The following is an 11,909-nucleotide window of genomic DNA, read 5'->3' on the forward strand; positions in this document are numbered from 1 at the left end:
CCCTCTGCTGTGGCCTCTCCCGTTGCAGAGCACAGGCTCCGGACGCGCAGGCTCAGCGGCCATGGCTCACGGGCCCAGCCGCTCCGCGGCACGTGGGATCCTCCCAGACCAGGGCGCGAACCCAGTTCCCCTGCATCGGCAGGCGGACGCGCAACCACTGCGCCACCAGGGAAGCCCCACTGTTCAGTCTTAATTTGAATATTCTTACAGTTAAAATTATACTACTACTCATAAAATAAAGCAACATTTAACATTTACTACCTTTGTCCTTTGTGCCAGCTATTTTTTTCATGTGTTCTACCTCTTCATATATTATAAATCCCACGATGCAATGTTGTATTTTGTATTAAATAGTCCCTTGTCTTTTAAAAACATTAAAAATCAGCTGTTTATTATGAAATCCAGAGAAGAAAAAAAGTTTCTTAATTTAGTCACATATTTATCATTTTCAATGCTCTTCTTTTCTTCCTATATATCTAAGTTTCCATCAGATGTTATTTCTCTTCATCTTGAATAATTTCCTTGAATGTCTCTTTTGGTCTGGGTCTGCGGGTAATTCATTCTCTCAGCTTTTGTCTGAAAATGTATTTTACATTCATTTTTGAAGCATATGTTCATTGGATAAGACTACGTTGATTTTTTTTTCTTTTAGCAGTCTAATGATATTCCATAGGCTTCTAGTCTTCATTGTTTCTAATGAATAATCAGCCATAATTTGCATTATTGTTTCATTGTATATATTATGTGTCCTTTTTCTCTGGCATTTTCCCTTTGTCTTTGGTTTTCAGCAGTTTGACTAGTGTTTAGGTATGGTTTTCTTTGTATTTATTCTGCCTGCATTTGTCTGAGTGTCTTGAACCTATAAGGTGATTTTTCTCACCAGATTCAGGTAATTTTCAGCCCGTGTTTCTTCAAATATTTTTCAGTCATGATTCTCTCTCCTCTCTTTCTAGAACTCCAGTTACACTTAGGACAATATATTGTTTTACATATTGCAAAGTCTCTGCTTACTTTTTCAGCTTTTTTTCTTTCTGTTTTTGAGACTAGCTAATTTCTTTTGATGTATTTTTAAGGTCACTGACCCTTTATTCTGCACTTGAAAATGCTATGAAGTCCATTCAGTGTATTTTCATCTCAAATACGTCTTTCAGTTCTAGAATTTCCATGTTTCATTTTATAGTTTCATTTCTCTGCTGAGTTTCCCCATTTATGCATTAATTATGATATTCTTTTCCTTTATATCCTTGAACATATTTTTAATGGCTACTTTAAAGTCCTTGTTTGCTAATTACACTGTTTGAGCCATTGCAGTTTCTTTCTGTTGATTTTTTGGGGGGGGTGTGTCTCTGGGTCACATTTTCCTGGTTGTTTGCACAACTAGTGTTTTTTTTTTTTTATTATACACTGTACAGTGTGGATTATAAATTGTAGAGACTCTGGCTTCTATTATCTTCCTCTGTTAAGAATGTTTATTTTTGTGCTAGGAGGCAGTTAAAATACTTGCTGGTCACATTGAACTTGTGGAGGCTTAGTTTTGCACTGTTAGGTAGTGACTGTTGGAGTTTTGTCTTCAGTCCTAAGATGAATCCTTAGTCTTAGCATACAGTCCTTATTCCTAAAGAGTGGTCCCTCTGGGGTTTCAGTGGAAAGCCTGAATTTTTCATGAATACTTTCTAACTTTGTAGGATTCAAATCCAAATTCTGTTTCCCTTGCAGTGGGCATCAGCTGAAATTTCTGCTCAGATTTTTCAGATATACAGCCCTGGTTTCCACCAGAATCATTGAAGTCATCCCTATACATGTGAAGTTCAGGTGTCAGGCACTCAGAAGCCTCAAACTGTCTCTTCTGATACATTAGGCCAAGTAAGACTGACTTTCTGTTTGCATTTTAGCCACTCCATGCTACTCAGACTGGGGAGTGTCTTCATGGAAAAACTATGAAAACAGGGGGTTTACTCAGTGACATTTCTTTCTTTCTAAGATTGAATCCTCTCCAGTTTCTTCTTAATTTTGGTAGATCTCAAGTACCTTCAACTGGTTATTTTTTTCATATTTTTTCCAGCATTTATAATTATTATCTGCTTGAAAGTTAGTCTGATATACGTTATTCTGCCATTACCAGAACTGGATCCCAGAAGAGAATCTTTTGTGCTATATTTTATTTATATTACATTCATTCTGTCTGACAAAATGTAAGTTTTAATGGGCCTGTGAGGAGGTGTTTATTCACCTTATTTTTCTGTATTCTTTATTGCCAATTCACTGGTAATCATTGAGACTATTCAATGGTAATTTCTCATTTAGCTTCCATTTTGATCTCTTGTAGAACACGTTTGTTCATGTCACTACCCTGCTTTTTTATAATAAAAACCTTAAAGACTTCTTGGCTTTGAAGTCAAGGTACTTAGCAATCTTGTCCCTACTTGCTTTCCGAATTTAATCTCTTGGTATTCCCCTGTTTTTTTTTTAAAAAAAAACTCAAGGCATAGCCAGATTATTTTTATTCCCTAAAACCCTCTGTGCTTTTGTTGTAACTCTGTGCCTTTATATTCACACATTCTCCAACCTAGAATGCCTTTACACTCATACCTGCTGGTAAATTCTTACTCTTCCTTTAAGATACTGCTCAAGCAGTACTTCCTCTCTGAAGCTTCCACATTATTCATATCTGTCCATTCCAACAACGTTAATAGCTTCCCTTCTCTGCTTTCATAGTACCTTGAAATTACCCGTGTTAGCACTTACACTGTTTTGTAATTTTCTATTTATGCATCTGTTTCCCACACTGGACCAAATTCCTTAAAAACAAGTCACATGTGTTATTTATCTTTGTATACTCCATCACAACGCTGGGTACATCTGAAATTTGTCAGAAGTGTTTGCTGAATTGATGCATAAATAAATGATTCCTAAGCACATTATAGAATTTGCTAGAGTTCCTCCTTAGGGAGAAATTTATATATGTGCAAATCCACACAAAACGCTTACTCATTCACTCACATAACCCTTGGCATTTACCCAGAAAGGGGGCCTCTTTAGGATTAGTTCAGGACCATTGCCATAGGCTATGATGGTTAAACTGGCCTTCTTTCCAGCCCACCTGGAAAAACTCAACTTTCTGTATTCTCTTTCAGTCGTTTAAATCACAGATCCCTAAGAAAGTTTTTGCCTTGGCAGTTTCTGTTTTTTCCTCGTAGACTATCTTTTTTCATCTAACTGAAAGTTTGCCTTTACACAGACTGTGATATGGGAGATGAAGGATGAATTAAACTCAGGGAAATAGAGAGACCAGGAATTCCTGGAGTAAAGGGGACCAGTGCTTTCCCTTGTTGCCTAGTGTGGTACTGTTGACCTTCCGTTATTTAGGAATGGTGTTGCTGGTAATTAAAGACTCTTAGGTCAGCTGGAAAGCAGTAGTCTCCAAGTACATAGCTGTAGGTCTAGGCTTCTTCCAACTGCTTTCCATGAGAAGAAATATTATGAACATTGAATTCACAAATGATTCCTCTGCTATTAAAAGTAAAAGAATCTGCCTCTTAGAATTATGAGCAATTCCCTAGGATAACTCTGGATTCTGACACAGAGCATTGGCTACTTTAGAACAAATTGCCTCCCCACCGCCCCTTTTTAACTTGATGTTATTTCTGAAAATAAATGAGCAGCATGAAGTCACAATTTGATATATAGATTCTAAAGTTAATTATAGCAGAAAGTAAATTTTAGGCTTCAAATATTCAGACTAATAGCATACCTTTTAAAAATAATTCTATATTATTATATAGAATTTTCCTTATCTGTTTAAAAGGGATTTCCTAAAATACAATCTCTTTTTAAATTTCTGAGTTTATACACATATATACAGTCATATGTATTTTTATTGCTACAACAATAATTCCCTCACCAGTTTGTTTCATGAAGCAGTTTTGGGAAGTTAAGGGACACTTTCTAAATATTCTTTTGATGTTATGGCCCCTTTATATTTTCTTAAAATTCTGACTCTGATCATATATCAGATCCAATTTAAAAGTAGTTTCAAAACTTTTGGTCTCTCTGGATAAGTCTCTTCTTCCCAAATCTTGGTTCATTAATACAACATTTCTAGTTTTAACTTGGAGTGTCCCATTCATTTTGCAGTTGACTCTGCTTGGGAGAGAGAAAAGGAGACAAGAAAAAAAAGATGTGCATACACCCTGGTGTTTTCTATTTTCCCTTTCTTAATTCACATTTTTATACTATGTACTGTGCTTGAATTTCTCAATTTCTGGGAGTATTTCTTGTGAGACTAGAGATCTGCTGTGTAATTAATTCAGTGTCAGTCAGTGTCATGTAAATAATATGTACTATGGGAGGACAGACAAGGTCAGTGTAGGACAGTTGGTAGGGTGGGACCTGAACTCTATACCTTGGAGAGGGTGGAATTTAGTCAGGTAGAAGTGAGTAGGAAGGATATGTTAAGACTACAGTATGGAATGAGAGGGAGAGAGATTGGGTTAGGTTTGGACATGTCTGGGAGAATCAATTGGTATGGAGTAGAAGATCTACTAAAACCAGAGTCTAAAAATCTACGATGATCAGTCCGTAGGAGATTAAAACTGCCTGTTAACAATGAAATACATCTTGTAAGTGAATAAATAAATGGAAGCTGGCTATTTGGTGTTGCTAGAGGTAAAGAGAAGCTATGACAGTAAAAGCAGATCTCAAATGTTAATCACCTGTAGCATAGTAGTTAACTTAGAATAATATTGAAATGTTTTTGCATCTGACATTCTCCACAAGCCTGTCTCCTTTTATATGTATGCATGCAAGTATATAAATTGCTGAATTCATGTCAGTTGTAAAGTAATGGCACTGAGGGCATCATAAATTACTATGGTGATCCTCAGGAGAAGACACTGTCGTATCTGAATGAGTGTTTCACTTCCAGAGTAATGTATGCCTTCATCTGGCCCAGCAGTCAGCATATTGCCCTGTGTTGATGGATATTGTCAGCTGGAAGCTACACTACATTTCACTGCACAATAAACATGGCTGTCAAACCCATATAAAGTGAAATCAATTTATCCTGTATGGTCAGTGCATTTTAAATGAAATTAATGTACTGTGGGTATGGTGGCAAAAAGGTAGCATATTAGTTATGCATCTTGGGATCTGAGACTTTTCATGTAAGGGATCATTCTGTCTAGTCGGCCTAAAAGAAAGGCTGTTTATAAAATATTTTATTTTGCATGGTCTTCAGAAAGGGGCCCCTCTGCCCTTCTTCATGTTTAGAAAAGAATTGACAATATTAGTCAGTTCAGCCCTTTTATTCTGTCTTTTGTTTGCAATAAATGATGACCATATTTGCCAAATAATAGTGTACTTTAATGTTCTAATTTATTCCCAGCTCTGACACAAACAAGTTTCTACTTAATCAAGGTAGCTAGAAATAGAGTAGAAGGGCAGAAATGGATTGGGTCATGTTGTTCCTGTAAAATCACTCCACTGAGCTGAAAAGATTTACTTTTTCCAAAATGTAGAGATATAGGTTTTAATGTATATTTTGCTGCTAAACTTTTGGGAGTAGGCTTTCCTGTTTATGCAGTAGAAGCCCTGGCTGAGGCCATCAGTCCAACTTTACATTTAACTATAGGGGTTCTCAATCTATAGGGAGATATATAGTAGTTGCCACATGTAAAGCACACATCAGTGTATCATGCTGGTAGGGGGTATGAAGGCAAGCAAGAGCTATGTTCATTCATTGATTCATTTATTCAACCATTCATTAATTGAATGTATTTTACTAACTGAAACTCTGTGTGCCACGTGCTTTATTGGAACCTAGCGATACAGCAGTGAAGGAGAGCCAGTTCCTGCCATATCCTCAAGAAGGTTTCAGTCTAGTAGGTTACTATGGTCACTTCTTTGGAAACTATAAAATATCAGGAATTTAGACTTAGTTTCATAGGGGATGTTAAAGAACTACCCTCACACAGCAGAAAAATATATCAGGACCCTTGAAATGACTGCCTTTTAGTCTACTACTTTTGCATATGAGTTGAAAACTGAACAATCCTTTACTTAATAAGTATTTGAGTATCTATTACATGGAAAATCCTGGGGATACAAAAATGAGTGCAACATAAACACTAACTTTAGGGGTCTCATATTCCTGGGGATGGAATGGAAATATTAGAGAGAGATAGCCACATAAGCAAGTAATTTCTTTGGAGCATGTAACATTAAAAGAAAGAAGAATGAATGCATCCTGGGAGGCATCATTGAAAATGCCCTTCCTTTGGCTTGAATTGCCCTTCCCATCGGTCTTTACTGCCCCCCCCCATTCATGTGCTAATTCCTATTCAAGACTCAGCTTAGATGTCACCTCTCCTAGGAGGCATTAGCTCACTGTCCCGTCTGCTGGCACCCTCTTGATACCCTGTTTACTTCAATATTAGAGCACTTACCATACACTCTGTTACAATTGTCTGTTTGGGGTCTGTCTCCTCCCTGAACTGTGAGCTCCTTTAAAAGCAAGTGCTGTTTTATTCACTTTTGTATACCTAGCACCTGGCATAAAGCCTAACTCATAGTAATTGCTCAGTTAATAGTTATCATTGAATTACTAATTAATTCATGAAACACACAACATTTGAATAGGCCTTAAAGGATGAGTGGGATTTAGCGTGAAGAAGTAGGAGAAGGGGCTTCTAGGCAGTGAGGGGAGCACTGGCCAAGGCACAGTATTGTGAAAGAGAGTTCTATTTGGGGTAAGAGATAGTTTGAAGTGGCTACAATGTTTGGCAAATGAGGCTAAAATGATAGTTAAGAGCCTGCTTTTGAAAGGAGAAATCATGCAGGAAAGGTTACCTGGAATTGATTGTAGTAAAAATGTACTAGGTATATAAAAACATGCAAAATTAATTCTGCCCAGTGTGTCTTTGAGGCCTACCTCAGAAGAGCCTGTAGAACTGTCGTCTAAAACTGTCTTCTGCTTCCAAGAGTTCATTTAAAAAGAAGAGAAGGGCCTAGGGAAAACAGCTGAACCAGGTGACCAGCTATGTTAACAGTCTCCAGATAATAATGCTTTGCACCCATCTTGTTCTTCCTGCCCCGACATTACAGGAAGTAAAGCAATGAATGGCTCTGCAGCTAAACTACAGCAGTATTATTGTTGGCCAACAGGAGGTGCCACTGTGGCTGAAGCACGAGTCTACAGGGATGCCCGTGGCCGGGCCAGCAGTGAGCCACACATCAAGCGACCAATGAATGCATTCATGGTTTGGGCGAAGGATGAGAGGAGGAAAATCCTTCAGGCCTTTCCTGACATGCATAACTCCAACATTAGCAAAATCTTAGGTGAGTGCAGCCGCTGATGCTGATCTTCTAACGAGTGGAAAGAAGGGGCCTAATGTGACACCTAAGGGAGACTGTGGTTTGCGGAAGTTAGGTGGAGCTCAGCAAGCTGCCTCAGGAGACTGTCATCATCTCTGCATTCCCCACCCTGCACCGTAGCATTTAGGTTTAGGAGTTAGTACATCCACCAGGTGCCAGGGCAGGACTGACTAAAAACTTGTTTTAGAGACAAAACTATTTATTTTATGTGTTAATAGGGCAACTCTGAGAGGTCACTGCAAAATAAGAATCATGGAGACAAGCTTTATCTCCTTTTCTTAATTCAGTCTTTTAAAATTCGTTACGTTGCTGTGAAACCCTGGAAACGCTCATAGACCCTACAGTTTTCTGCTTTAGAATTCTTGGGCTCATATGTCCCTCTGAAAGAACTCACCAAGGGCTAGGGGTGAGCCCCCAAATAGTGTGAAATTTATGGAGTGTAGAACAGTGCCTCTAATGATAACTTTAAAACTTGTAAAATAAAACTACATTTACTTTAATAAGATATGACTAGTTCAAATTTCATAGCAGTGAGTTGAACACAGAGACCACAGGGCAGAGGCCCATTTTGTGGTAACTTGCCAGAGTGATTCTCCCGTTTCTCCGGATTAAACTCAAGCCTTGTTCTATTAGTGTAAAGCTTGCCTAGTGCAGATTATACAGTTTGGAACTATTGTGCTTAACATATTGAACGTATTTTATTCAACATGCAGCATTACAGTCAACATGTTTCCTCTTTAAAAAGAAAAAACACAGAAGGCACTGTTCTATTTAAGCTGTCATGATGTGACAAAATCTCAAAGGCAGCAGTTTAAGAAGCCGAAAAACATTAGAGACTTAAACTGTGGTTTTCATTTTTTAAATGTTTTGTTCAAAAGCAATAAATATTTAACCTGAGTAAATATCAGTGATCTGGACATACACAAATACACATGTTTTGTCACTGTATAAATAATTTAACTTGATTCTGAGACATTTTGAGGCAGCGACCCCGAAGAAAATTTTAAAGATACGTAAGATCAAATAGTGTTGAAATGTTAAAATACAAGTTTTTCCTTTTTTTCTTTTTGACTTTTGAATTTCAAGATGGATACTAAATGTCATTACAGTTAAGTGGGGTTTTATTTTTAGAGTTTCAGAGATATAGATAGGGGCATTATTCTTATAAGTTTAAATACCTTTCAAACCAAAATGGTCCTAATATATATATTAAAATTTTTTCTAATTAATAGACATTCAAAAGAAAATCATTATTTCTCTGTCCCTAAGTTTTGTTATCTAACTTTGAAATTTTCCCCTTTTTGGCCATTTTATTAGCAGTATGAGTAAGCTCTCCAATGGGCACAGAACCTCTCTGTTTCCATTTTGGCATCTGTGGGGAATCTATATTATTGGTGTGCATTCGTGAAAAAAATTAAGAGTATAATAAGTATATTCATTAAAATATAAACTTTTAAGCACAAGAATTTTAAGAGCACCAAAAACCTTGACTGGGGCTTTAAGCTGCTGGGAGCCAGCCGAACACAGAGAAGCCTGTCCGTGTAGACTCTCTACACAACTTTTGCACAACAATCAGGAAAAACAGGAATGGATGTGCTATTAAAACAGACCAGGATATTGCTGGCTGCAGAGAATATTTGTACAACTTTTCCATTTGTTTATGTATGAAAAATCTCCACTGAAGAATAGCTGACATCCAGTCAGCACAGCTGTTACCGCTTTATTCACCAGCGAGACACAAAAATGCAATTTGATACACGTAAAAAAACACATCCCTTCTTCGTCAAGTGTTTAGATAATTCTTTATAAACAATATTAGAGAAGTGAATACTTTTCCTTCTTCCTGTATAAACCATATTAAAAATTTTTGTACTTTCATTGGTATGGCTTTGAATGAATGTTTATAGTACTTGAAAATGGTATATATATTATATATATATATATATATATATATATATAAATATATATATATATATAATTCCACTGTACCTTCCGGTTCTAAAGCTATAACTTCTTAAGTAGAGTGTAGGCTTTTCATTACCCTAGGCCAGGGGATACAGTTTGCACCTTAGGTTTTTATATTTGGAAGAATATCAACATCTAACATCTTATCAAAGGACAGCTTCACTAAAGATGCTTGGAGTGTGGGAGATGTTTGAATTTCTGGAACTAAGGGAGGTTTTCCTGAGAATTCTGTCATACTCCAAAGTATACTTAGAAGTTTAGGTTTTTAACCCTAGGCAGATGGATGGGGAAATGACCTTGGTGTAGGAGACGATCTTAAGAAGCAAAGACATGTTTTAAAACAATATACTTATTGTAGCATCAGCTTTAAGTTATTGAGAGAAATAATATAACAAATGTATCACATCCAAATTATTCTTTGCTCTATAGTCTAAAACACTAGTTGTGTGGCTCGATGGTATGTGGTAATAGGAGCTACTCAGAGCACAGATGAGTGAAGTGGTGGGAAGGTATATCTAGTTATTTGCCAGGAGTATGTTGCCTTGATCACTTGGGTACTTAAGGCTATTTTTATGTCTAGGGTCTCGCTGGAAATCCATGTCCAACCAAGAGAAGCAACCTTATTATGAGGAGCAGGCCCGGCTAAGCAAGATCCACTTAGAGAAGTACCCGAACTATAAATACAAACCTCGACCGAAACGCACCTGCATTGTTGATGGCAAAAAGCTCCGGATTGGGGAGTATAAGCAACTGATGAGATCTCGGAGACAGGAGATGAGGCAGTTCTTTACCGTGGGGTAAGTGTTCCTGCATTTGACCACCTGGGCTTTCCTGCGGTAAGAAACCACAGGATGGCTACTGGCAGTGTTTTGGGGAAGGAGATTAGGGAAGGGAAGAGGTTGTGACATACCGAAGGGGCCTGTCGTAAGCACACAGCCTTGCAGCATGGCTTCTGCTCAAATCAAAACAAACAGGCAACAGATCACTCCCAACTGATAACCCCTTTCATTGTCTCTCAAACTAATCTAGGATGTCCAGTGCCCACACACAAAGTTTCTGGTAGTTTATTTAAGCAGACACACAGGGAGAAAAAAAGAGTAAAAACTAACCTTAAGAAATCCCCAGAAGCTTTCCAGCTTCTCTGGGTGGTGCTTCTGACTCTAATCACAATAGTCTGCTTTTGTTGTGGGATTTACCACAAGATAATTGGCCTTGACATTGGTTAGAGGACCTCATTTTTGGCATAAGATCCAGAACTCCTGTTGCAGTAAATTATTCTGTGGTAGAAGCAGTAACAATGTGGATTTTCTTGCTTAAATCAGAAACTAGACATGTTTTTGATATCTTCAAGTCTGATTTCATGTCATTTTGTTTAAAAATTAGGTAATAGATTTCTGGTATAAATTTCGACTTGGCTGACTGGCTGTCTGCACTCGAAAGAGGCCTCTTGTAACCACAGTGGTCAGCAGAGCGGGGTGCAGATGTCTGTAGGTTCCAGCACACTCAGACCTAGCAGCACAGGGGTGGCAAACCAGAGGGCCGTCTGGAGGCAGTGGCCTGAGGCAGCTGGCATCAGACTGGGGAGACACTTGGGAAAGGGCTTGAGAGAGAGAAGTGGAGGAAGCAGAAAGGAAGCTGTGTTCACTGTTAACTGGAAGGGGAATTGAGGAGCTGTGCTGTGCCAGGGAAACAAGAAAGCTTCACTTGGAGGTGAAGAAAAGAGATGCCTTAAAGGAGGAGTAAAGAACCATTTATTTCTAAGGACACTCAGAAAATAACCTCATGAAACACAAGGCTGGTTTCAGAAGCATGTGTTTAAAAACATACAACTAATTTGGAAAAGTAAATAGTCAGAATACAAAAAAAAAATAGGCCAATGAAAGCAGTCTGGGTCACTCTACAGTACACTAGAGTGTTCTGGGGAGGAGCATCGGCTTCGGCGTTTGACCACTGAGTTTCAGACACTGTGCGACCCATTTGGGCAAGTTATTTAACTTTTCTAAGCTTCTGTTTTCTCATGTGTGAAATGAAACAAATAATAGTACCTATCTCATACGATTGTTGAGAGGATTCAATGAGGCAGTGCTTTTAAAAGTACTTTGTATAATGCTTAGTACAATATCAATAAAGGTGAATTCCTGTCTTTATTATTACTATGAAATATGGACTTGCTATCAGAGTAAAACTATATTTTATATCACACTAGATAATCAGTGAATTTCTTTACACTATGGCAGAACCTTTTCGAGGTAAAATGAGGCTTAAATCACTTTGTTATTTGAGGGTCACAGTGTATTAACAGATGAAGACATGCCAAAATAGGATATCAAATTCTTCTGTGTTACAAATGTTTGCATTTTAAAAAGTAATGCCTTTAACACCAAAAGTACAATACAATATAATTGGGCTACTCACATGCTAATTAGATAATTCATGAAATATACTAAGTCACAGTGTACTCTAGGAAGTATAGTTGTAGGTAACAAAATATAAATTTAAGACCGTGTAGGGGGCTTCCCTGGTGGCGCAGTGGTTGCGCGTCCGCCTGCCGATGCAGGGGAACCGGGTTCGCG

The 11,909-nt window shown here is 37.9% G+C and overlaps 1 protein-coding gene across 12 annotated transcripts in view; it reads left to right on the plus strand.

Annotated features, from left to right (window-relative positions):
- LOC102980368 (transcription factor SOX-6) overlaps positions 1 to 11,909 on the plus strand; it is a 297,561-nt gene that overhangs the window by 271,643 nt on the left and 14,009 nt on the right. For 10 of the 12 annotated variants that reach the window (XM_028500833.2, XM_028500835.2, XM_028500834.2 and 7 more), the window contains 2 exons: positions 7,102 to 7,335; positions 9,917 to 10,133. In XM_028500833.2, coding sequence (XP_028356634.1) covers positions 7,102 to 7,335; positions 9,917 to 10,133 — 451 coding nt within the window. The remainder of the gene's footprint in view (positions 1 to 7,101; positions 7,336 to 9,916; positions 10,134 to 11,909) is intronic. The other 2 variants (XM_028500838.2, XM_028500843.2) reach the window with 1 other exon arrangement.

The sequence above is a fragment of the Physeter macrocephalus genome, chromosome 16 (genome assembly GCF_002837175.3).
Source record: "Physeter macrocephalus isolate SW-GA chromosome 16, ASM283717v5, whole genome shotgun sequence".
Lineage (NCBI taxonomy): Eukaryota > Metazoa > Chordata > Mammalia > Artiodactyla > Physeteridae > Physeter > Physeter macrocephalus.